The following is a 27187-nucleotide window of genomic DNA, read 5'->3' as shown; positions in this document are numbered from 1 at the left end:
GAGATAAAAAGAAAAGGTGAAGAGTCACCCCAGGACCTGGGGCCATGATGAAACTCTCAATTCCACTGTGGTTTCCCCAGAAACCAGAATGAAAACTGCAGGACCTGGGCTAAGGGCCAGAGGGAGGGAGGCTGCAGGGCCAGGGAAGGAGAAAGAAAGGGAGCAGGGGACAGGCAGGTCACCTCCCTGAAGAGACCTGAGGGGCAGCCCACAAGGAGAGCCAAGGGACAGAAGTTACAGATTCAGCTCAACACCCACACATCACCAACACTGTCCCCCAAACATAATAGGCGGCCTCCAGAGACAGTGACCCTGACCTTCCACATGGGCAAGCAGCGGCTGGAAAATCCAAGCCCTGCCCGGGAGGATGCTGGATGAGATGCCCTCTAAAAACCTTTCCACTCTTGAGAGTTTCAGAACCCTCCCTCATGGCCAAAGAGAAGGCTGGGGCCTGGGAAGGCGGGAGAGACTTCTAGAGAGAGGCGCTGGTGGGGAATCCGCAGGGAGGCTGTCACAGGATCTCCTGACCTAAGTCACCGCACCTGCTCCTCCGCTTGTCACTGCCCTTGCATTTTACACCCACCGTCTCACCTAAGTCCTGGCAGGAACCCAGGGAGGAGGAGGGTCTGGCCAGAGAACAGGATGGGGAGTAGACTGAGCTAAGGAGGAACAGCAAGATAGAGACAGGCAGAGCAAAACACAAGTGCCCGTGGTGGCAAGCACTGTGCTAGGCTCTTTAAGCACGCCTTTTCCCACCTCACCCTCAGGGCACCGCCATGAAGCCGGTGCTACTGGCATCCGCGGGGTAAGGTGTGCTCCCCTTGTTATGGAGGAGGGGCCTGAGGACAGCGGGGACCCGTAGCCTGTCAAGTTAACAAGCCACAGAGGATTAGACCCCAAGCCGCCCCTCCTGGGCCCACAAAACAAAACAAGGTTGTGAAGTGTGAGAAGGAACTGGATGCTGGGCCAGCACCAGTCACTGAACAAATTTACCCAGGTGCCCGTGCTGCTTTATTAACTAGAGCAGCAGGAAATATGCCCCGATTCCAGAAACTTTCCTGCTCCCCCGGCCTGCCCCCCCCCCCCCCCCCCAGTTCAGGGCATGAGCCTTTTCTTTTATGTTTATTTCAAGGATGGACAGGCTCTCCTTGAATGCTCAGCGAGGTGTGCACAGTGGGACCAGGTCAACTGGGATCTGCTACCTCTCAGGGCAAATTCCAAAAATGACTCTGCCCCTCCTCCTCTTAAGAGGCAGCCAGGCACAGCAGGCCTCTGTCCCTTTCTTATTTGTGTGGCAGGTGCATGAGATTGTTAGTAGGACAGTGTCTGTCATATTTGCATAGCATTTGGGCTCCGCTTATATTGCACTCCACAATGTACAAGCAGTGCCAATCCCAAGCGGATCCCAGACTTCCGCACACCTGCTGTCACCGCCGTGAGGGACAATGACATAAAGAAGTTGTGATGATAACCACGTGGCTGCTATAGATACATGAGGGCCCTTTATTCTCATTTCATTCTCGCACCCTTTGAAACAGGGTAGGGAGCTCAGTAAAGCCAAGTCACTTGCCCAAAGCCACAGAGCACATTAAATGGCAGAATTCTCAGACCCAGCACTCAAGTTGGTCTGAGCCAAAAGCCCTGCCCTTAGCTACCATCCAATGCCAAGGGGCCCTGCCCCTGGCTTCAGGGGCACTGCAGCGAGTCTCCAGCCCAACATTAAGTCCCACTCCAGGAATTCTTTCCAGGAACCGCCGACACAATATTCTTTTCCTGCCTGGGCCCATCAGCCTCGACTGTCCGACAGTTTGCTGATTGCTGGTCCACGCAGTCTGCTGGCCCATGGCTGTATACAGGCGCTGAGCACAGGGCCTGGATCAGCATATGCCTAAGGAATGAACCAGTGGACATCCCGGCCATGACCTTGGCCCCTTGCAGCCTCTCCTGCATTGTGTGTGCCGGTTCGGCAAGAACCCTACTTTGTCTGTCCCCCCATAGCTCCTTGCATTTATAGATGCTCCATCCGATGGGGTGAAGGAATTACAGGCGAGGAAGAAACTTTCCTCTACCCTCAATGTCCTTTTGGCTGGTCTAATAATCAAAGAGGCATGAGAAAATAACCAAATTTAATACAAACATATGTATGGAAACGCGAATACATGAGAGAGTCAGAGACACAGCCCCCAATGCACACCCTGCCCAATAGATAAATCAAAAGATGTTATCTCTGCTAATCTCTTATTATGGGCAAAGCCTCTCATCCAAGTTCTTCTGGGTAGTTCAGGGAGGGCAGAAGTTTCTCTTGAGCCTGTGGCTAAAGTTGCCTTTACCTCAAAACAATGCACATACTAGAGACACATTTTGGGGTGAGTCATTCTGGACCCCACAGAATCTAGCATGGAAGATGTGGTAGGAAAGCCCTGGGTTCGAATCCCAGCTTTGCTATTAACACACCACCTGATGGGCCAGTAGCTTAGTCTCTGAGCCTCAATATCCAGGGCAAGTGTGGGTAGGTGTTAATGCCCCTCAGCTTGAGGGACTCTTGGTGACCAGGCCCACCAGCTCCCAAGGAGCTGTCCCACACTGCTGCTGGAAGCAAGCCCAGTGAGGGATGTGGGTCATTCTTAACCAAATGCACTTCCTCTGGTTGGGAGGAGGGAGGAGCAGCAGGAGTGCCATCTTTGCATGAACCAGCACAAGGGTCAGGGGCATAGCCCAACTTTCATTCATGCTTAAGTTCCACTCCGGTCAGCAGGCAAGTTAACCCTCAGAGTCTCAAGCTCCTGGCCACCAAATAGGTATGGTGGCAACACCTCCTCTCTCTGGCTCCTAGGTAGCAGCTATTGTTAGGGCATTCTCCTGGAGGGGGCTCATCTCTAGATTAACCCTCCCACGCCCACTCCAAGGGGCAGGTAGTTATTTCCCATTTTTACAAATAAATGAAGAGGCAAAGAGGAGTCAATTACTTGCCTGAAGGTATGAGTAAGACCCGACTCTCAAGGGGAGAGACCAAACCACAAAAAAAAAACAGACTCTCCATCTACATCCATGAGGAACATCACCTGCTGTCATCAAAACAGCAAGTTAAAAAATGTAAGGCCACAGAGAAAGACCGACTATAAGCCTTAATAAAGATTAATGAGACTTTCATAAAGATGTATAATCCAGTAGAATGTTAAATGAAAAAGTCACAAAGACAATATAACCTGATTTTTTTGTAAAGGAAAAATGTATATGGGAAGAAGGACAAAAGAAATGTTTATGACAGTCGCTTCTAGGTAGTGAAATTAAGGGTGCTTTTTATTTCCCTTTGGAGGGTATATTCTTTAATGTTCTTCAATAAAGATTTAATTCTTTTATAATAAAAAATTTTTAAATATATAAAACATAAAGCAGAAGTAACTCTTATAAGAATAAGAGTAATTGTGAATGTATAAAATTAATGGCCAATTCTTCAATTGATTATATCTGCTTTAAAACTGGGAGTAAAATGTGAAAAAACTGTAATTATTAAATATTTGTTATTTTTTTTTAAAGCGGGCTATGACCCCACAGTGGAGACATAAGATGCCATGGAGCCTGGGAGGAAGGCTAGAGTACAATGGGCAGAACTAGTGACCACCCAGGAGATCCCATTTGGATTCAGATCCCCCAGCCAGTCCTGGTACTTGTCTTTTGAGGTAAGTCTCACCACAGTAACTGCCGTGTGCAGCTTCAATCATAATGATGCTAATGTATGCAATGCACAGGCCCACTTCTTCCTCAACCCAGTAGACACTAAGCTCTAAGACAGTGGGATGGTCTGTCCTGTTGTGACTGCCCCTAGCACCCAACACAGAGCCTGGCACAAACTATAGCTCAATAAGTATTTGTTGACCAAATGATCAGTCTAAAGGATGTGAGTAAGGTGAGAGGCAAGTTACCCAGCCAGAATCCACCCACAGTGGGACATGAGTTGGCACAGTGACCTTTAGCCCTACCACCATGTTCCCTCACACGGCCATCATGGTCCCCAACACCAGCTGGCACAGACCACAGACAGTGCTATGTGTGAGATGGGGGACAAGAGTCATAGTATAAAGGGGAGGGAAGGAGAAAGGTCCCCATCACCCAGGCTGTTGTTAGGGGAGATTAATCCAGGCCAGAAAATGCCCCAAGCTGCCCACCTGGGCAGGGGTGTCCATAAGAGTCCAATGCCTCCATATTAATCTGTGTCACTCCAGCCCTGTGACCAGGGGCTCCCTCTGGCAGGGCTTCCCTTCCTCCTCCGGGCCTACACCCCCCCACCCTCCCACCCCCGGGTCTAGCCCTGCTGGCTTCCCTGCATCCTGACCCTGCCCTGGGCCCAGCTATTCCAATTCTAAGAACCTCTTTCTTATTAAGCCACCCAATTAGCCCCACTGACCTCAACTCTCTGCAGCTATCTGAGCAGCCAGGCGTTAAATCGCGGATCCAAGAGTGGAAATTGACTTTGTGTCCGCAGTGGCTGTGGATGCTGACACCATTAGATGGAGAGCCAGTGAGGAAGTCCTCATTCGTTAAGACAGCCTGCCAGAGCTACTCTGAACTCCAGAAGGCCTCAATTCTGCAACTTACAAAGATCTTGAAGATTTTACTCATTTCAAAAAAATACTGTACCTCAAGCAATGGCCTAAAACGCATTTACTCAGTCACTCACCTCACCTAGGCTGACTTGATGATCCCCTCAGGTGGGGTCTGCTCTGATTAATAACTAACACGTCACCTACTCTGAAAAGATGCTCAAACACCCCAAGTCCCTACACAGCCTCCCCCTGGATCTGGTTTGCACAAGTCGTGGGTGTAGGTTGTGAGAATGACAAGCTCAGCTACTCATGGCCAGCTCCCTTGGTGACTCCACTGCCAAGAACCCCTTTCCCCCAAAGCGTTAATTCCTTTCTGGTTTCTGGGACATCAGCGTGACTATCATCACAGAGGGGTTTCCAGACCACCCCTTCCAAAGTGGCTCACAACCCTCATCATCACATGTTCTTGTCTTACTGATTCCCTTTCTCAGGACTTATGTCTAGGCTGCAGTCATCTTGTTTATTTTCTGCATCCCTATGCTAGCTTGTCACCAGCAGGACTGAGTCCAGCTCACTGCTGTGTCCCCAAGTCCAAGCTCAGTGGTGGCACACAGGAAAAGTACATTAAATATGGGCTGGATGAGAGGGAAATGCCCCTTGACCGAACAATGAATGAGCCAGAGAGACCCAGGTGAAGCCAGATCCAGTCTCAGTGGGACATCAGACAAGGCACAGGACGATAGGGCTGCTGGCCCAGTCAAGGAGGTTCTGATCCCCTCCGCTCATAAGCCAGCAGGTGAGGCCCCCCTCTCCTTGTGGGAAGTCAAGGGAGGCCGGCTGAGTCAAGTTCCCTAAGGTTATAGGCAGTGATCTACTGAGTCTATAGGCAGGAGAAATCCCTGAATCCCCTCAGAGTGTGTGTCCTGCCGTTTCTAGGCAGGGGACACGCAAAATCTCCATCAGAACCTAACACTGGCCAGAAGACTACACTGCCACTATTATGACCAAGAACAGACGAAACATAAAGCAAAAATACACTAGGATATACGCTCCCCAAGGCCAGGGGCCCCGCTTCTTTTCTGCTAAATCCCCAACATCTGGACCAGGGCGGGCATATAACAGAGGTAATTATCTCTTTAATAACATTCTTTTATTTAGTGCCTCCTACGTGGTAAGCACTCTCTATACAAAGTCCATTGGTTCTTCCGATCAGCCTTGTACAGCCAGGACTCCTATCAGTACCTCAGAAAGGCGAAGTCAGATGCCCAACCATCAAAGGCGGTCAGGGCAAGGCCTTGAACCCAGGGTGTCAACCCCACAGTGACTGGCTCCCTGACTACAGGCAGCATGCCTCCTGCAAAGCCAAAGAGTAATAATGACATCATCAACCAAGCCCTATCATGTGCCAAATGGGGAACCGCTGTGGTCACAGTAATCCTCTCAACAGAGGGCAACTGTGGCCCAAAAGGTGAAGTCTCCTGGTGTGGAGTCGGCAACTAACAGCAGGTATTTTTCAGCTCTGAGGTATGGGCTTCCTGGGAAATGTTGTCGTGGAAGCTGGTATAATTTACTATAAAAGTCAGGCTGCTCTCGAAAACTCTGCACATCGCCCATGGCTCCTACTGTATGTAACATGACAAGGACCCCGTTCCCGCTCAGGCCAGCCTCTGGCATAGGATTCTGGCAGGCCCGTTCTCTCTGGGCCACACTTTGCCCACCTGTTTTAACCAAATGACTGAGCCTGAAAGTTTTAGGAATCTAAAATCTTATCATGCATATGAAACTTTGATAGGCAGTTAGGAAGACATGAGCAGAGCAAGGACAATGGGACAGGTACAGACGGTCACCAGGATGGGAAGCCCTGGATGCCTAACAAAGGACAATCGTAGGGTGGAACCTCGCCCCCACGGTGGCCTTCCCTCCCCTAGCATATCACACTGGTCCTATGGTTTGGACCCCCTGATCTTTCCTTCCTAGAGATAACATCTAAGCCTCAGTTGTGTTTCAGCTCCAGGCCCAGAAAAGCAACAAAACCAGCCACAGCTGACCTCAGGACCAGCTGCTTTGGATAATGACACCCCCCCTACCTGGACGACAACCAGTCAATCAGTGGAGACCACAACCCTGAAAGGACACACCTGGAAAACTGCTGAATATTCTATTGAGATCTTCCCCTGGGGCCGCCCCTAAAATCTCCTCCCTTAAAACCCTTAGGACGGCCCAGCCTCCGGTTGGCTCGGAGGTTGAGCATGGACCTAGGATCCAGGACATCAAGATTCAATTCCTGGTCAGGGCACATGCCCTGGTTGTGGGCTTGATCCCCAGTCAGGAGCGTGCAGGAGACAACCGATCAATGATTCTCTCATCATTGATGTCTCTATCTCCCTCTCTCCCCCCTCCCTCTCTCTGAAATCAATAAAGATATATTTTTAAAAAAAACAACAAAAAACCTTTAGGACGGAGGACCCAGCGCACTCTCCTTCCGGAGAGCTCGTCGGAGCCTTTCCCTTCCCCCGCCTCATCCCCCCACCCCCTCAGGGATTTACCATTAGCTTCCTCACTCCCAAGCCCCAAGGGCCCTTCCTTTACCTCTATAACTTGTTTCCTAAGCCCATTTCTTCTAGGAACTACTTTTTCCACCTCTGTAATTTTACCAAGTAAATGTTCTCTCACAGTTTGGGCCTTGACTCTGAGTTCTTTCCTAGCCAGAACCCAAGCACCGAGACTGCTGAACCCAAGCCTGGTCTGACCCCCCCCCCCCCCGCCCCCACCCCAGGGCTGTTCCCACCGCCTACAACAAAACTAAGTAGATATTAATGTGATGTGATGTTTTTACAGTTTTCTACAGTTTATAAAACACTCTATCACTGATTATCTCATCTATCCAACCAACCTTGCTGCTGAACTAATATTCTCACCCCTCTGAGTGGGAGTCAGTGACTCAAGAGTGTAGGTGAGTCAGTCAAGGTTACAGAGCGGGCAGGTTGGCAGGACAAGGGTCTAGATCTACCGAATCCCAGAGGGCTTTCTCCTCCAAGCCAGGCCGCCAGAGGGAGGCTGGAGCCTGAGACGGTCCCAGGGTACTGTGAGGGAACGGTGGGGAAAACAGTGAAAGAGTCAACAACACTACAGGCAGTTCATTGGAAAGGAAACAAAACTCCAAAGAGACACCAGACTGATAAAGATCTAAGGCCATGCCGTGTTGGTGAAGGTGGGAGGAAACAAACATTTCTTATTCCTTTTTGTGGGGATGTAAAACGGATAATTTCATGAAGGGGAATGTGGCAATATTCACCAAAACTTTAAAGGCACACACCCTTTACCTGGGCAGTGCCCCTCTGTGGTATTTACCCTACACATCCACTCACATGCACACAAAATGACACTCAAAGATATTCATGCAGACTAATAGCAGCACTAAATTAGGAATAACCTAAGTCCCAACTGAGGACTGGTTAAAAAAAACTACAGTTGAACCAAAGTATGAAGTAGATCTTTCTTTGTATACTGGTATGAAATTATTTTTAAGATAGATTAGTAAGTAGAAAAAAAAGCAATTTGCATGGCAGTGTTTTTAGTTTAATGCCATTTATTTGTGCACAAAAATAGAGGCAGGAAGTAAGACCATATATTCGCTGGTGTCTGTACGGTTTATCTCTGGAAGAACATGTTAGAAATTGGTAGCAGGGTTGCTCTGGGGATAGGAACACAAGAATGGGAGAGAGGACTTCCACTTGTAACTTCTACAATTTTTTCAAGAAAGATCACCTATTACATGTTTAAAATAAACACAAGCAAATCTATTGTTTCTTGCCCATTGAACAATGCTGTATGTTGAAACCAATACGAAAATTAACTTGTTAGGCAGCTGGATTTTCCTGGGATGTGCTCTGCATGACCCTACCCCCCCAAATCTCTTCCCCTTGGGTTGGCTCCAATTGCAGCCTCAATCACAAGGTGGATCAGTTAACACTTCAAACAGCCTGGCTGAGTAATAGATTCTAAATCAGGAAGCCCAGGTTTGAATGCCTTCTCTACCAGCAAGGGTGTTTATCTTGCTCGGTACATATTAGCAAATGTATATATAGACCAATGTGGTACGCAGTAGTGGAATAAAAGCCAAATCTCGGGGGTGATTAAATTCTGGGGTTTAATGGTGATCGGTCATGTGAAATGCTTGGAGGTGATCAGATAGTGTGATAAGATACTATCTGAGTTAAAACAACAGCAGTTAATGTGGTGGTCTCAGGCTGGCAAAGTCCTTACGAGGCCTTCCCTCTGTCTGTGACTCTACAACCTGCAAATAGCTTCGAAATCCGTGATCTGTGCACTGCAAGGATTGTTCCCATTTTATGAAGAGGAAGAGAGGCTGGAAAAGGTCACATGGTGGGCAACAGTTAAACCATGACTACAATCTGGGCTCTCTCCCTCTCAAGGTCACAGGCAGAAATCAGCCCATAAATGACCGCTAGGAAACAGGAAAAGTGTGCCCAAGGAGGGAAGTTTGGCTGGAGGTGGAACCTACAATGTTACTTAAAAAAAAAACACTGTGTTTGATTGGCTGTTTCTGGGAGCTGGGTTTTTTCCCCCCAAAATTGTATTCTCTCAAATTGCAATAAATTAACACTTGTCACTTTTGTAATAAGAAAATATAATGTATATAAAAATGTTAAGCAGATAACCAGATATTCAATTGAAAGGCATTTAAGAGTAGTTGTTTCTTGAGGGGAGGAGATTATAAGATGAAGGTGGTCTCACTTTCTCTAACAAGTTAGTTCCTAACACTGGAAATTTTTTTATTACTACTTAAATTTTTTTATAAAAAAGATTTTTAATATTAACTTAAAAACATAAATATAAATTTAGCTGAACAACCAGCTAAAATATAAAATGAAAAAAGGATTTAAGACAATCAGTTATTTCTCCAAAGCCTTTGGGGTCAATGGTGAACTATGGAGCAATTAAACAACTGTCTGAGTTATAACAATAGAGAATTTTTGTTTTAAATTCCATAATCTTTTAGCTTCCCTTATTCCCTGACAAAATTGCTTTTAAATTAATTGTTCTGTAAGGCTCAGAGCAGAGCTTCCCCCGAGTGTAGGCAGATCCTGTCTTCCAGGCTGAAGCAGGGCCAGGCCTCCTGCGGGCACCCACTGTGTGCACATGGCCCTGCCCGTCAGTCAGTCCCGCCGTCACCTAATCCACCCGGCTGCAGAGCGCAGCAGCTGGTGAGGGCCGGAGGGAGTTAGGTAGCTCTGGTGTTGAATTGCCTACTGGCCACATGGTATGGTAAGTATGGCTGCTGTTTTTCCACTTGATGTGAGCTTTCTTTAAATAATTGCAGACCTCGAGGTTGAGCCAGCAGCAGCTCTGCTGGTGACCAGAGCCCAAGAATGTCCATCTCGAGCCTCAAAGAGCACCCAAGGCCAAGACCGCAGTCCCCTGGGGTATCTGAGAATTCACTGACACCTTGCCTCCCCTATTAAAATAGGTTTTAGCTGCAACAGAGAGCTAAGAGGCATCTTTCCAGATTACAAAAAATGATCCAAGATGGATAAAACACTAATGTGGAAAAAAGGAAGAAATCCATTGTAGATAGAATCTATCAGTAGAGGATTTTGAATAATTGGCTCCTTTTTACAAAATCTGGCCTGAAGTTCCTGATTTTCACCTAATCTTTCCACCCCCACGAGTGACTTATCCAAATGTTCCATGATTCACTGGAGAGGTTGGAAATCGGGGATTCTCTTGCCTGGAGTTCCTCCTCTGCCTTCGCCTCCTTCCAAACCCACTCATTTAAGGCACATGCTCCCATGACAAATTTCTTCCAACTTGCAGTTCAAAGAGAAGTCCGTACCTGTCACTGGGAAAGGGGACGCAACCTGGGGAGTTCAGAACCTGCAACTGGCTTTGCAGTCTGGATGTAGGGAAATCACGTGGCCTGATGGAGATGTGACAGTTCCCAAACTCCTCCATCTTCAGTAACTAATTTCCTCCCTCTCTATCCACGTCCTGGCAGTTCCGCCTCAAGCAGATTTTACAAAAGCAAGACAGCCCCCACAATAGAGAAATAATGAATCACAGCATGGCAGAGATGGGAGAGATGGAGAAATGCAAGCCCAGAGAGGGGGCCAGACTTGTCCAAGGTCACACAGCAAAGAGGGACAGGCAGGACCTGAACCTGGACTCCCAGGTGCAATGCTTTCACCATCTCCAGTGCAGCAACAAAATTTTCTCACGGAGATTTTCTCTTCACAACTCTCACTTCAAGAGGAATCAATGGAAGTTACACTTTTCTGGGGGAGTTGCAACTATTGCAAAATCATACAATAGAAGGATGTTGCAATTCCAAAAAAGACTGGGGATCATTGCTCCAAGGAGATAATCTTGGGAACTCAGTCTAGACAAGGCACAGACATGAATGGCTGAGGGGCCCTGGTCAAAAACCATCTCTTCTCCAACAGGCGGACTTGGCGAGCCACAAGTTCCACATTCCTGTCAAGTCCCTGCAACAGTGACTTTATTGGGCAAGACACCTCAACATCCCTGGGCCGCAGTTTCTTCATCTGTAAAATGGAAATGGAAATCTTCACAAGGATGTGAACTCTGGATGTGAAAATGCTATGTGAATTTCAGTCACATGCTAACGGGGAACAGTAGTGGTGAAAGGAGTAACTATCATTACGGCGATAATTCTCATGATTAAATTTATTTATTTATTTATTTTTAAATATATCTTTATTGATTTCAGAGAGAGGAAAGGAGAGGGAGAGAGAGAGAGACAGAAACATCAATGATGAGAGAGTCACTGATCGAGCCCGCAACCCGGGCATGTGCCCTGACCGGGAATCAAACCCCGATCGCCTAGATCCTAGGTCGACGCTCAACCGCTGAGCCACGCTCGGCCGGGCATGATTAAATTTATTGAGGGCTTACTCTGTCAAGCTACTAACCTCCCATACCTGGTGGCAGGACTGCAGGTGAGAAGCTGTGTCCCAGCCTTGCACCTCCAATCCCCGCCTAGGGCCTGATTTTCACCTACGGGTGACCACAGGATGATACCAGTCATTCCATCCTGCCTGTGAGGCCTGGGGAAAACCTAGTCACTGTCTTGAGACCTCCCCCACTCCCCCAGAGCAGCCTCCAGCTAGATTCTCAGGCTGGAAATCCTGGTGCTCCCGCTGGTGATTCTTCCTGGCACTTAGTCCAACTGTTTGTTCTTCACCCTCATGGGAGTCGTCTCCAGCTCATGTCTCCCCCCGGGCACAGCCACAGGATGTGTTGGGCCTTATGACAGGCTGGTCTCTGCCTAGGATGCCCTTCCCCATCCTGTCCGCAGCTCCCACTAATCCCTCAGTAGTCTTTCTGCTACACAAGCCGTCTGGACACTTCCTCTGCACTGGCCACCCTCCAAGGTCACCGCAGATCTGTTCTTTCCAGGACAGGGAACAAACCTTATTCAAATCTGCAATCCTAGCTTCCCGCGCAGAGGGAGTGATTGCTGCACAGATAGGAAAAAAGGCACCAAATGAGAATCCATGGTCTGTAACTCATGGGGTCTATCAGTTTCCCCCACCAATCTGTAATCAAACCATCCAGTCACTAATTGTCACTATTATTTTTAATAACACTCAGACACTTCACTAGGCTCTTCGGACAGTGTATCTTCTTGTAATTTCAACCACTCAGTGAAACACATATAATTATTCTATTTCACAGGTGAGGAAACTGAGGCAGAGGCAAATTCAGGGACATGCCTTAATTCATTCAGCTGCTAGATGACAGACGCTGACTCAGAGCTCTGGTCTTCATCACTGTTCTAGTCTGCCTCCCACTGACCCTCAAAACCCAGACCTGGGCTGAGTCTATCACCTGGAACTGGCTGCTCCTCCTCTGGTGGTCCCGCAAACGGATCACCAAAAATTTACAGAGAGGATATGAGCAAAGGTGGTCTTCCATCTCATTCTGGGGTGGATTCGGAATCCCCCTCCTCCCTCTCATGCTTTTCCCCACATCCTTGAGCCCACCTCACTCTCCCCCCAACTTGACCCACTAATATGGGCCTACTTTGGCTCTAGGGAGAAGGGCTTCCCCTCTCTAGGTTCACCTGCTATGGTGCCCAGCTTCAGACCACCCCCACCTACACACCACTCCCACCTGCACCCCCAGAGGTGGGAGACTGCCACATTCCTGCTGGGCACTGGTCCACAAAGTTCAAGCCAGGCAGCCACTCCCTCGCCCACTAGGACAAAGAACAAGTGCTAGAGAAGGCTCGAAGGTACCTGTGACTGCACCCACAGGACAGGGAGGAGCTGTTGCCCAACCCTAAGGAGAAAGTGGTGTGAGGTCAACAGGGCACTGGGGTATGCCTCCTTTGGGGCAAGGCCCTAGTCACACCAGCCTGCAGGGCCCCTGGGGGCTTCTGCATGGCTTGGTCAGCAAAGGATCTAAATCCCCAGGCCCCACCACTCACCCTCGGAGCCTCAGGACACTTATCTGAAGAATGGAGCTAATAGTATTTATCTTCTGGGGCTGTTGGAAGAGCCAAGTGGGCTCAGCACAGAGGCCAGTACAGATAAGAGCTCAACCGGAACTGAATGAACTCATTTACTCATTCAAGAAACATCCAACAAACACCAACCACGTACCAGGCCCTAGGCTAGGCCCTGGGGATACAGTGGGAACCAGACCGGCAAGTCCGGTCATCATGGAGCTTCCATGCCCACAGGGGCAACTGGCAACCAGTGAGGAACAAATCCATAAACTAAATAAAGTGTCTGGGAGTGCTACAGGCCTTCCAGAAGAAGGAACAGGTACTGGGATGGAAAGTGGATGGAGAGGGAGGTCGGGAAAGGACTCTCTGAGGAGCTGGTGTCTCAGCAGATCTGGAGGAGGTGAGGGAGTGGCTAGTCACCTGAAGCCACAGCGTTCCCAGAAGAGGGAACGGCAGGGACGTTAGCTCCCGAAGACAACTTCTATTCGAAGACCACTTCTATTCAAAGACCACTTCTATTATCACTAAGCCACGCCCCACCCACTAAGTAGAAGCAGAACACAGCTGGATGGACATCAGAAGTGAACTGGGCATCAGAAGTGGGTTCTAATCCCCTTGCTACCCCTAAACCACCGTAAGACAGCCTGGGACCATGGCCAGCACCCTCTGGTCTTTCAGGGTCCTGATAAATAAAACGATCACTGGTCTGAGGGTCCATAGATGGCTTGCATTCCCTCAGGCTCCCTCCTTTCCCCCTCTGAGGTCATGGTGGTCCCCTGACCTCCTGAGTTGTCCCACCAGTGGATATGTGTCTGAGGATCACAGAGATCAGATACAGGGATCATGACAAATATTTGAAAATCTATTCACTGCAGGATCCTATCAAATCCCTCCCTGGGCCTCCATGTCTCTATCTGTAAAATGGGAACACTCCTTTCCTCCTGCCCACAATGCAAGACTGAAGATCAAATGGTTATGCCAGATAAAGACACTGTCCTGCTTTACACAGGCCTTATAAAGGGGCCTTCTATCTGCTGTCTGGTCAACTGGATCCTAAGAGCTACCCTATAATCTGGACTAAGACAGGAAGGACAGAGAGGGGAGGGGACCAACAAAGTTAATGCCAGACACTCTACAAATAGTATCTGATTATTTAGGACCAAAGCAGGGAGTGCCATGAGGAGCTGTCTAAAAACAAAGAAGCTTAAGGGCCTGCTCTCAAATATTCTCAATCAATTAAGTCTGGGATGGCCCCAGATGTATAACTTTTTTTTTTTTTAACTACATGGTTGACAACCACTGATTAGTTCTACCAATGGAAGGAAGGTAGGACCTTATTATTATTCCCATTTGGGAGCTGACTAGAGCACAGAGCAGCTATCTCACTCCTTGGATTACACAGCTATTAAGTCATAAAGCTAATATTTGAACCAGTCTGTGCTCGTTAATCACTAAGCAACACGGTTTCTTGAAGCCAACCAGCATTTTTAAAAATTGATTTTAGAGAAAGAGAGAAACATAGATTTGTTGCTCAACTTATTTATGCACTCACTGGTTGATTCTTGTATGTGTCCTGACTGGGGATCGAACCCACAACCTTGGCATATTGGGATGACACTCAGACCAACTGAGCTACCCAGCCAGGGCCAATCAGCATTTGCCACATACTTTTTCTACCACCCTGTGCAGTCTTGGAAATACAAAAGACATCACATTAGGAGACAGCACTCACCTTCAAAGAAACTGTTATAACTAGACCAATTCCTGAATCATCTGGTATTCTCAAGGAATAGTGTTCATGCAATAGCTACGTTTATGGCTAACTATGAAACTTTTCCTGTTTTTAATAGGCCTCCTATTTTAGATGGTAATACCCAAAGGTATTTCACTCTTCCTTGGTTCCTTAAACAGAGAACACTGGACAAAATACACCTTTCCTCGGGATGACACGCTGTCAATGACCCACTATTTACACTTTCATACAGTGATGTACTCAAGAACAAGGCGCCTCCCTGCCCCTTCACTTAAAGGCCCCAAATGGCTTTCAGTGCCACAGTCCACGTGTTTCTGACTCTAGTGGAACCACACCCCTGACCCGTGCCTGCAGAGACACACTAACAGAACTAACTTGCCGATGCTAATGTCACAGAGGCCAGGACAAGACTGCCAGGCTTGTAAGAATGATGCATAAACTAAGAGCTAATTGGTCCTAAGCAGAAAGGATGAGGGGTGATCAGATGTGGGAGGGACCGAGTCTTGATGGGATTCTGAGCAAGGAAAGGTCCATATGGTATGGAGTTATTCCTCTTGGGTTGGAGAGTGCAGTCACTGGTCCCCAAGTACCCCCTCACCCCTTTACCTCCCTGGATCCCCCAGAGTGGAGGCCAGCCTGCCCAGTCCCACTGGGCAATGGACATGAGCCCAGTGTAAGGTGCTGGTTTCAATCTCTTTGGAAGGTGTAGGGACATTTGACCAGATACCTCCCGGCAGATACTGAGACTCCGGAAGCTCTGAGCTCCTTCCCAGTTGTGTCTGACCAGACTAGATTCCTAACAGTGGTTTAACATTCCACAAAGACCTACCTGCTGGAAGTGTATTCTCATAGAGGGTTCTGGAGACTCCGAAAAGTGTTTGCCTTTCATTCCTTTGTGGGCAAGGCTGATCTTGGAGACAAGGCAGTGGACTCCCATGGAGACCAGTACAATCACCCTAAATTCCCCTCATTCACACATCCTAGTACAGAGATGTGGCCTCTGGAGCCAGACAAATGGTTGGTGAATTTTCTGAAAGATCAAACAGCATCTGTTCATTCATTCAATATTCATCAAATATTCAACAAATAGTTATTGGGGGGACTATAGTGTGCCTGCCAGGAACTGTGAAGGCAATGGGGGGGGGGGGTTGATGGTGAGCCAGCTTGATGAGGTCCTTTTGCTTAGGCAACTCCGGTCCTGGCTGGGTAGAGAAGGGTAAAGAATAAATGCACAAAGGTTATCACGGCTGCGATCAGAGTTTTTCATTTAACAAGGCTCCAGGCACAAACCTGGCACACAGTGGACCCTGAATAAATGGTTATTCTCTCCCCAAACAAATCCCCCCAAAGCAAATCCTCATCTGCAGTCTTCTCTCAGCTGGAGGGATGCCACTCTGAGCCCCCTGCACTGTGCCTTTCCTCCCACATCCTACTCACTTCTACTGAGCCGCCCGCAACGAGGCCTCGTGCAGATGCCTCCTCCCTCCATTCCAGTCCTTCCTACGTGCCCAGTCAGATTAGCCACACTGCCGTGGTTTACACCATGTGCTCTGAAGCCAGGCAGACCCGGGTTCAAATCTCAGCCTTTTTACTTACTATCTGCCTGGGTGATTTGGGGCAAGTCCCTGAACTTCTCATAGTTTCAGTCCTCTTGTTTGTCATAGTACCAACCTCACCAGGTAGTTGAAGATTAAACAAGATAATGTACCTGAGGCCTAGCTTAGTACCCAGCGCATTCCAAGTGGTCACTAAAGGTGCACTATGTTCTATGATGACTGTTATTAATCACAATACTAATGGAAACCTTTGCTGACTCCTCACTGCCTGCCAAGTCCAAACTCCTCACCAGGACATTCGAAGCTCTCCCCTTTAGTTTGTTTCCCCTGTTTTGTTTTGGTGAGCTGGAGGGCAGATAGAAACCCATCAGGGTGACAGATACAAAGTGAAGGTGGGGCACACAAAGAATCTGTAACAAACTGTGGGATCACAGAACAAAAAGGGGCCACTTCTGAGAGGGGGACTTTGGGGAATTGGCACTTGAGCTGTCCTTGAAGGATACAGTTGGAGATGAGGGTGGAGACAGAAGTCTCATGGTAGGGACCCTCATGGTTGCCTGGTTCAGGGAAGGAACTGCAGAGCAGCACCAGCACCACAAACTCTGGAGTTGGCCGCAGTCTATTCAACTGTAGAATAGGGATAACAGTGAGGACTACTTCATGGGGTTCCTCTGAAATTAAATATGACTATACATGTGGCTAATTTAGCACAGGGCCTAGAAGAGTAATTGCTTGAAAGTGTTAGTAGTTGTTAGCTGTTCTCATCACCATAATTGTTAAAGATACGTCAAAGATGAGGCCAGGCTGAGAATACCTAACTCCAGGGTCCATGTTAAGAATATTATGTTGTTCTGCTCTTGTAGCAGTGGGTACAGTGGTGTGTGGTCACTCAGTATTTGATGAGTAGTTTGATGGATAGGCATTTGAGGCCTTGAATGCCATACCCAGGAGTCTGCTCTGCAGGTTGTGCAGGGTGCAGATGTTTTGACCAGGGATTTCTGTGGCCTGGGATCACGAGCAGCATGAAGGCCAGGTCATTCTCAGTGCCAAGGGGCCAGGACAGGGCCCTCCCCAGTGTCCTGGGTACCACACTCCCCTGCGAGGAGCCTGAGACTAGAAATAAAGGCTCAAGCAGCCACGTTGCCAAGGCTGTTTGCCATGGCAACATCAGGGCCAGGTTTCTACCGTCTCCTCGCTCTCCCTCTGCTACATGACTATGTTCTGCCAGGCAAGCACAAGGGAAAAACACGGCGGAAGAACTGCTGGGAAGCATCCATCTCAGCCAAGCAGGGCTCGCCCGGCTGAGTTCCCAGACAGTAGGTCCCAGACAGTTGAGCCCCTGCCACACAGAGCCAGCCCTAGCCAAGCAGACAGCAAATGGGGGTCCTGTCCTGCCTCGACTGTGTGATCCAAAGGCATCCCCTGGTCTGCTCCCAGTCTGCCTCCTCACTTCAAGGTAGGGGAACTGAGCAAGATGGTCTCTAAAGCACTCCAGACTCCCTGAAATCTCAAATTTACATTAGTGTATTTACATCACTGTCCTGGTCATCATCACAGTGGCTGCCATTTACTGAGCGCTTGCTGTAGGTCCAGCAAAGCTGCAGGCATTATTTATCCTCTGCAGTTAGCCTAAGAACCTACTATTACTATCTCCAATTCTCAGGAGGCAACTGGGGTCAGAGAAGACTCTTGCTCGAGGTCACACAGCTAGTAAGTGGAAGACCCCTGATTTAAACCCTTGGCAGTTAAACTCCAAAGCCCAGAGCTCTTAACCACTATCTGATATTTCTACTCTCTTGAAGTGGCATCTAACTGAATTTGGTTTCCTCAAAGCCAGTATTATAACACTTGCTAAGGCTGGATGGATTCCTCTTCAGTTCCCCCAGAGGTTTAGGGAAAAGAATATAATACTTGGAAAGAGGAACCATGGGGCCCAGACAGGATCAAGGATCTAGAGTTTGGGTGTGCATTACATGTGACTGTTTTTAATACTAGCCATGGCTCCTACTGACTGAGCATTTGTAAACACTTGACAGGCATCAATGAATCTGCACTAAAACCCTTTAGAGTGTGTGCTGCTACCAGTCCCATTACCTAGATGAAAACACTGAGGCACAAAGAAATCTTGTGCCAAGCCCGGAGTTGAATCCTGGGATACAAAGCCCTCAGCTACCTAAAGGAATAACTAGGGCAAATGTTTGTTTTCTTACCTAAGACTGAGCAGTAATTATAACCTTTGGGGATAACTGGTTTTGCTCTCCCAGGAGTCACTCTGGTCTCCTACTCTAGACCTGGCAGCAACTCAGTTTCTGCCCTAAGGAAAGGGCAAGGCGGGAGCCCAGGAGTCCAGCTGCCACCAGGAGCCTGGAGATCCTGTGCCCAGACCAGCAGTGTGACATCAAGCCAGGCCTCTCCTCTCAGCTCTGTGAACCAGGCTGCTGCTCCTGCAGCCCTCTCTCGGCCACTGGGTGGTCCTGAGCACCTAGTGAGAAAACTCAAGGTCAAACGCAAGGGGCTGGGTGAGGCCTTTGGGGTTTAGGAACAGTGAGAGCAGAAAAAAAATGCTGCCTGTCCAGGGGTGGTGGATGGACTGCACCCCAGGGTCCCACAACAGTGTCTCTCCAAAGACTTTCCACTCTGTCCCCTCCCCACCACACATACACACAAGTCTTGATATTGAAAAAGAACTGGCCAGGGAGCCAGGGACCTGGGCCTTGTCCAGGCGGGTGGCTTCTCCTTCTGTGCCTCAGTGCACCTTCTTCGGGAAAGGGCCAGGGAAGACGATCTCTAAGGACCCTCCCAAGCCTAGTGGGAGAGGGAGCTGCTCAGGGGCCAGGGTTCAAATTCCAGGTTAGACACTTACTACTACAAGACCCTGAGTGACTTAACCCTCTGAGCCTCAATGTCATCACATACAAAATGGGGAAAACAGAACCAAGCTCACAGTTATTGGGAGAACCCCATCCGACAGTACTCAAGAGTCTCTTTGCAAAAGTCATGGATGACATGTAATGTGTGGGTGGATGGACAAGAGTGGCCACGGGTCCAAAACGCCTGAAGCCAGGTGACAGGGCCATGGGGATGCACTACACCATTCCCTCCACTGGCTCCCTTCTGTATAACGTTGACATTTTCCATAGTAAAATGTTTTTAAATACAAAGTTCTTTTTAGAGACCCTGACACCTCGTCGTATAAAAAACATTATTGTGCTCAAAAACTCGTTTACTTAATGGGTAACCAAAATGCTAGTCTAGGTTAAAAATATTATTTCTTGCCCTCCCAGAGCTGTCAACCTAGTTGTAGGGTGAAGGAACACAGGCAGCCCAGGATAGTAAGTGGCACCCTCCACGTTGGTGTAGAGGCAGACAGGTAGCTTAAAAGTTAAAAGGCTTTCCAGAGAGGACAAGTGTGAGCAGAGGCTTAAAGTGCAGGCAGGCTATGAATACATGATCATGGTGGGAGTGGGGGTATAGGGAGGATATTCCAGGTCATTCCACAAGCACCGATTAGTCTGTCCCTTCTCGGGAACACACGGACTGAAGCTACAGAAGGAGCAGCAGCATCTACCCTGAAGAGGCTCGTGGTCTTGCGTATTTCTTTACTCGGTGAGGATTTTGAATGACTGCTGTGTTTCAGGCACTTGTCTATTCGCTGTGGGGGAAAAATGCTGAGAAAAACAAACAAAAACCCTTGCCCTTGTGGAGCTTAATAATCTGGAGTGATTTCCTGAATAACACTTAAGGTGGCCTGGATTAGATGGGATGCTTCTATTATTTGGTGCTTAGTACATGGCAGGCGTTGTTAGGAGCTTTAAATCCATTTTGTCATTTGATGTTTATCGACTCCCTGCAACCTTATATGGGAAGTAACATTTATCTTTATGGATGAGGAAAGGGAAGCTCAGAGAGGTTATGGAACCCACCAAAGGTCCCACAGCCAACACTTTGCGGAACCAGGACTCAAAGCCAGGTAGGCTGACTTCGAAGTAAGGGCAGGCTGCCACACATGGGATGCAGCTATGCCTGGAAGTCAGCAAGAAGGCTTCCCCAAAACAGTGGTTTGGGAGCTGGGTCTTGCAGGATGATGGAAATGGTGGAAATGGAGACAGAGGACACAGAAAAGAAGAACATCAGCCTGAGCTTCCAGGAAGAAAATTCATAATACTGGGTGGACCAGGATCTCAAAGGGAAAGCAGACAACTGAGGATAAAAGTGGGGGCCTAACTCTCCAACTTCAAGTACCTGAAGGCCCTTAAAGAACAGCAGGTTTAATTTAAAAGCTTTAATTTAATTTAAAAGCAGTGGGGAGCCATGGGTGGTATGTGAGCAAGGGAGTGACATCAGACATCCACCCTAGGAGGACTGATCTGCCATCAGGGCCAAAGACAAGTGGAAGAAGGCAAAGTCTAATGTGGCCAGATCTGTTTGGTAGTATTTGCAGGAACCTAGTTATGAATGGGCAAGGGTCTAGACCAGGAGAGGGGGAGAGGAACAGGAAGGTCAATCCAGTCACGTGGATTTTACATCGACTGAGTGTCCACAGGATGACTATGAGGTGCTTGACTACCTTGGAGGAGGAGAGAGAGTACTCACTGCTCACTCTCTTCCCAATGACTTTACTTGGGTTCCCTTCACCCTTGCATAACAAGAATTATGCTTCCCACTTTTTACATAAAAAGACTGAATGGATGGGAGTCATCTCTAGTGGATCCTGTCCCTCTGAAGTGCTTCAAAGAGAATACCAAGTTTTCTGAGTAGCAGGCAGATGCTCATTTTACATACATTATATTATTTAATGCCCAACCCTGATAGTTAGGGCCTATCAGCCCCATTTCACAAATTGAGAAACTGAGGCCTAGAGAAGCAAAGGGATTTCTGAGTACTGTTTTCACTCTATACACTATGCCTCCATTTGGTCAAGGTGCTGGCAATACAGTGGAGACAGAAATAGAAAGCTGTCCCTGTCTTCATGGAGCCTGGAGTCAAGCAGTCTGGAAACCTCACTCGCTGATCCTGCCTCTTCTACTTACTCAAAAGGTAGTGTAGGTAGATGGTCATCAGCTCATCAGTAAGTTCGCTGAAACTGTAAAGCCTCATCTATTTAATGGAGATAGCACCTACCCTTGTAGAATCTTTTTGAGAATGAAACATAATAATGCATATAGAAGGTTCAGCAGAGTGCACGGCATCTAGAGGATGCTCAATAAACGTTGTTGACGATGATGATAATGATGAAGGTGGAGACAGCTGTTACCTGCAGCGTTCCTGTTATGACCTAACTTCCAAGCCCAGGCCCCCATCTGCAAGGTTGCTTCTGACTCAAAGAAGTATCCTATTATTCCAGAGAGAAGGAACAGGGTGACTCACATCCTGGCAACGGGGGAGCTTCTGGCCGGCTTGCACCACCTGGGAGAGGGTGGCCCCAAGGTGAAGGGGAAATATGAGCCCCTGGGGGCCCAGTTGCTGGGCCATTACCTTTCCTGGGTTTCATAGGCATCCCAATCATTAGCACCAGTGAGTGAGCCCCAGTGAAAATGGAGCCTCCCAGGCCTCTGATAAAGCCAGCAAACCTGCCCCCTTCTGGGCTCAGGTGAAGAAATTATTCCCCCTGGTCTCACACAGGTGAAGGGTGGGCAAAGGCGCCCAGCAAAGGCTTCACTTCAATTTGCTCCTACAGGTGACTAGGCTAGAACTTTGACTTGGAAAAGATTTGGCCCTGCTTCCAGAGCTGTGGAGGCAGCAATATTCCTCACAAGTGAACACTAGGACTTCAACCCATTTTCCCAATTCTCCGTGTGGTGGGGGTCCCTTCTGGGAGCCCAGATCCAGCTTTAGCACAATAACGGGAGAGGATACCAATTGAAAAATGGGCCAAGTTTTTACAAGCACAGCATTTTACAGAACAGAACCATAAATGGTCCATAATCATATGGGGGAAAGGTTCAGAAATCACAAGTAATCAAAAATGCACATTAAAACTTAATAAGGGTGGCAGAGAATTTATTGATGAACAGACTGGTTAAAATGAAAAACAATGAAAATACCAAGAGTTATCTGGGAATGGGGAACCAGGTGTTCCCCACACAATGCTGGGAAGCATGTAAATTAGCACAATCTTTCTAGAAAGCAATCCAGAAATGTGTTTACCAAACGCCTGCATAGTTCCTTTGACAGAGTAATTTCACTTCTAGCAATTTAAATGAAGGAAAGAAGACATATGCAAAGACATTCATTTCAGCAAGGCTTAAAATAGCAAAAAAATAAAAACAGCTTAAATGACTAACAATAAAGGACTGATTAAATACATTTCGGTTCAACCCTTAAAGAAATACTTAATATAACCATTAAGATATTATGATATTAAGTAGGATAATCAGGCAAGATAGTCACAGTATTTTGTTTGGAGGAGAGGAAGAAAACAAGTTACAACAGTGTGATTCCAAGTTACAATTAGTATATAAGGAATGACTCCGTTTTTCTACAAAGATGTAATCAATAGGAATCGGCAGGAAAGAAAAAAGTCTGGAAGTATTATACATAAAAATTAACAGTGGTTATCTTTGGGTAAGATTACATATTTTCAATTTCTTTCTCTATGCTTGCCAGATTGCTAGAATTTAATTCTACAATTAAATTTATATTTTCTAATGATAAGGGGTTGGACCAGATGATTTATAAAGTTCCTGACAACTATGACATTTATGATTGATGTCCCAATTGACTTCAAACAGCCTATATTTAGCGTGGGCTTCTGGTGTGGCCTTTGGAGCCTAAGTCATTGCCCACAGCTAAAGCCCTCTGCATTTCTCTCTCCTTACTCTCTGCCCAGCTGTCACCCTAGCCAGCCTGGGAGCTTCCCCTGTAATTCACGTGCCTAGCCAAGAGCTGAGAAAAGGAACTCAGCACAGCGACAGGTGCCATGGGGGCACAAAGAGATGAAAGGCAGAACTCTAGCTCTAGAATCTTACTGGGACACGGGACTCACACACAAAGTGCCTGGTTGTATAACACAAACTAAGAAAACCAGAGGAGAAAGAAAGCAGGGCAAGCCAGGCTGGGAAGGCCTGAGAGAAGAGGCCATGCAGGATGGGCGGATGAGAGCATTGCAGGCAAGGGGCAGAGCCTGAGCAAAGGTGAAGCCAACCCAAAGTCCTTTGGAATACATGTCCGAAATCTTTCCAAGAAACTTTCACAATCCTTGGTCTGCTGGATTTCTGAACTTTGGCCCAAATGTGTGAAAGTTAAGTCTCCTAAACAGAAGTCTTCCCTCTGTCTAACCCTGGATTAGCCACCAAAGACAACTTAAGTCTTTTGGAGAAAAACAATATAATCTTTTTATTCACTTTCCCCACCCCTTCCAATGGGAGGAGAGGACGGTGAAGAAGGGTCTGGGGTAGGAGAGGGAATTGCAGGAACCAGCCATCTCACATGCAAAGAGTGCTCACCCCCACCACCGGGCCATGCCCTTGGCTTCTCTCGCAGGATACCACCAGCCCCATTTGACAGATGGAGGAAAAGAGGCTCCCAGGGTTAAAATGGCTTGCTCCAGGGTCACCCAGCCAGAGAGTGGGGAAGGCGACTCCACTCAGGCCTTCTGACTCCAAGTCCAGTGCTATTTCGAGGTAACACACAGGACCTGGAGTCAGGAGCCCTGGGTGGCTCTGTCACCCGCTGGCTGCGTGGTCCCGCACAAGCCCTCACCCCTCACAGCCTCTATCCCCAGGTGTAAAATGAGGAGGCTGGGGATGGCACGCCCAAGGCCTCTTACCGCTGGGCTCCCTAAGCCTTCTAGGGAAGGCTGCAAAGCTCTCCCTATCAATTACATTTCCCAAGTTGGGCCGGCAAAGATCACCCGAAGATCCTCGGCCTGTCACGTGGTTAAATAAAAAAAGCAAACGTCCCAGATTAACTTTCACTGCGCTGCTTCTGCTGACACCTGATTACCCAATTTTCTAGTTTCCTTGGGTGAAATATCCCTACTGGGTAGGCCCGCTAGGCGGCTAACAGGGCAAATAATTTATTGGTGAGCCAAAGAACACTGAAGATGGAGTTAAAACCTGGAGTCGGGTCCCCCGCACCGCCAGTTCTTGCTCTGGGCCCCTGAACAAGTCTCGGGCTATTTCAGGCCTTCTTCACCCGCGTCTCAATCCAGAGGCTTGGAAACACTCCCAGACAAGTGCGACGGCCGAGGGCAGAACTTTCCCAGGGGCAACCCTGTCCCGCCCGCACCCAGTCCCCCCAACCCCCGCGGTCCACGGGGGCGCGGTGGAGCCGGGCCAGGCTCCGCAGTCCGCGCAGCCCTGGGCTCCGCGCTCCGGGCGTGTGACAGCGCCGGGTGACCGCCGCGGGAGCTCCACTGCGGTTTCGTCAGAGGGAAAGGTACGCGCCCGGCGCGCGCGGCGTGTGCACACAAACGCACACCCCCGCGCGCGCAGCCCACTCGGCACACACGGCCCCGGCCTGGAGAAGCGCAGTCACAAGCCACCAGCCCCGCCGGCCCCGGACCGGAACCCACCCGAGCGCGCCCGCCACCGACCACGCGGCCCCGCGCCTCCCTGACGCAGGGACGTCTGCGGCGGACGGGGCCGGCCTCCTCCCGCTCGCCGCGGGCTTCCTCTCCGCGACGCCCGGCCGCGCCGCGCCATCCCCGCCGCCGGCCGCGAGTCGCCACCGGGAGTCCTCCTGGAGCTGAACGTCTGGGCTGCTGCGTCCCCTCCAAGTCGCGTCTCGCGGCTAAGGAGTCAGCTTGCAAGCCTCTCCCCGCCCACCCGGTCCCATGACAGCTGCTGCCGCCCAAAGACAGGCGGATTACAACAAGAAGCAAAGTTTCCCTCTCTGCCCTCCCGCCCCCGCCCCCCTCCGCCTTCCCTCCCGCCTCGCGCCCCCCCCCCCCGCTCCAATGTTATGCAAAACGAGCCGGCACCGGCGCACCGACTCCAGGTACCAAACCAGCCCCCGCGAGCCGCGCCCAATTCCGCGCGGCGGCCCCGCTCCCAGCCCCGGGCGTGCGCCCGCATCCGGGGTCTCACTCTCGGCTCCGCCGCAGCCCCCTTCTCCCGGCTTCCTGCAACCCGGCGCCCCGAGAAAAAGCCCTAACTACGGGGCCAAACTTTATGCCTTCAACAGGCGTGGGGATGTGGACAACAGGGAAGGGGTGGGGGGCGCGCACGCTGTGTTCAGGCGTTCTCCGTGGCCGCTCGTCCCAGCGGCCCCCGCCCCCCACCTCGGTCTCCAAGTCAACAGCTTCCTCGCCACCCCCCGCCCCCCGCACCCCCGAGCACCCTCTCCTGTCACGCGCGTGTAGCCAGCGGGGCTCCGGGGCACTGCCCGAGCCCGGACTGCCGCCTCGTCTTCCCTTCCCCCAGCATCGCCGAGCGCGCACCGGGGCCGCGCGCCGCAGGGGGACCCAGGCGCCCCCAGACAGCCTCTCCGCCCCCATCCCGCCGCGCTTTCCCCGCGGCGCTCCGCCGAGTAGCGTAACCAGGAAGGTGCTATACCCGCCCGCATGTCCACGTGCCCCTCAGAACCCTGTGCCTTTAGCGGGCAACTCGCAGGAAACTCCGCGCTGAGGGCGCCGCTGAGGAGCCACTGGGCCGACGGGGAGTCAGGGGGGACTGGAGACTGGAGGAGCAGGTGACTCCGGGGACGGGGGTAGGCGCCCGTGCCGGGGCCACAAGTCCACGTGAAAGTACGGCAGCAAGTGCTGGGAGCGTGAGGGCGCGCCTCCAGCACCCAGAGCCAGCCTGAGGGTCCCCCGCACCTTGGCGCGGCTCCATCTCCCCAAGGAAACGCGGTACACTCCCCCCCCAGCTCTGCGGGCGAGGGGGGGCGGATTCCAGGAGACCGAGGCTAGACCCTCCTCAGCGGCAGTGGCGCCCACAACGCTCCGGCTTGCGCGGGGGGACCGCCAGCTCCCCGCTCCTCGCACCGAGCGTATCGCAGGGTGCACGGAAGGGGGGCTCTGCAGCCTGGAACCCCCGATCCCCTCAATGCGCCCACCGCTCCCTCCCAGCCTCCGCGGCTGCAGCGGCAACCCCTGCACCTCAGCACCCCTGGCCCCGGGCCCGCGGCCCCCAACTGGCGGTACCTGCGTGTCGGCGAGATAGTTGAGGAAGAAAGAGGAGAGCTCTTCGTCCAGCAGCGCGCCGCAGTCGTTCCCCGCCATCTTCCAGCCGCGGCTGCAGCGTGCGGCGGAGTCAGCGCCGAGCCGGCCGGGGGGAGGGAGCGAGCCGGCGCGCAGGGGAGGCGGGCGGAGGGAGCGGGGAGGCGGAGGGCGGAGCTCCGGCCGCGGTGCCGCAGGGCCGCCGGCTGCGGGGGCGGGGCCCGCGGGCCCGGGCGAGGCGGGGGTCGCGCCCCCACGCTCTTGATCCAGGTTTGGAGCCGCGGTCGGAGCCGGCAGCCCCCTGGCCTGGAGGACAGCCGCCGAAACGGGGTGACGGTACCCCCCAGCCTGCAGCCCGATGCCTGCGCAGCAATGCGGGCAGCCCCCAGCTTTTGCCAGAGCGAATCACGTTGCCTTAGCGCTGGGCGGGTCTGTGGAGACAACCTGCTTGTGCACGGATAGGGAAACTGAGGCCCCGGAAAGCGTAGGGCCGCGTTTGAAGCCACAGCACCCTTCACTAGAAGGAAGACAAAGCCTAGGTCTGACTGCCCCAGAGGCTTGAGTTCCTCCACCGGCGCTGCAAGGCCAGAGAAGGGGGGATACCATAGTTCGTAGGTGGAAAAATCAGGGAAGGCTCCTCGGAAGGGGTGCGTTTTTATCTTTAATTTGAAGATGCATTGATTCATATTCTGTTAAGTTTGGCAACCTCTCTCTCTCAAGTCTCCCTTCAATCCCCTA

At 50.3% G+C, this 27187-nt stretch overlaps 1 protein-coding gene across 2 annotated transcripts in view; it reads right to left on the bottom strand.

The window, feature by feature from the left end:
• Nucleotides 1-26543, bottom strand: part of PPARGC1B (PPARG coactivator 1 beta) — a 97108-nt gene extending 70565 nt beyond the window's left edge. The window contains exon 1 of one of the 2 annotated variants that reach the window (XM_081137505.1): nucleotides 26435-26543. In XM_081137505.1, the coding sequence (XP_080993631.1) occupies nucleotides 26435-26512 (78 nt within the window). In that variant the 5' untranslated portion in view covers nucleotides 26513-26543. The remainder of the gene's footprint in view (nucleotides 1-26434) is intronic. The other variant, XM_081137504.1, reaches the window with a different exon arrangement.
• Nucleotides 26544-27187: the final 644 nt, after the last annotated feature.

Source organism: Miniopterus schreibersii, assembly GCF_964146895.1.
Source record: "Miniopterus schreibersii genome assembly, chromosome: 4".
In the NCBI taxonomy this organism is placed as follows: Eukaryota; Metazoa; Chordata; class Mammalia; order Chiroptera; family Miniopteridae; genus Miniopterus; species Miniopterus schreibersii.
Note: the sequence above shows the minus strand (reverse complement) of the source record. Positions and strands in the feature narration are given on the sequence as shown.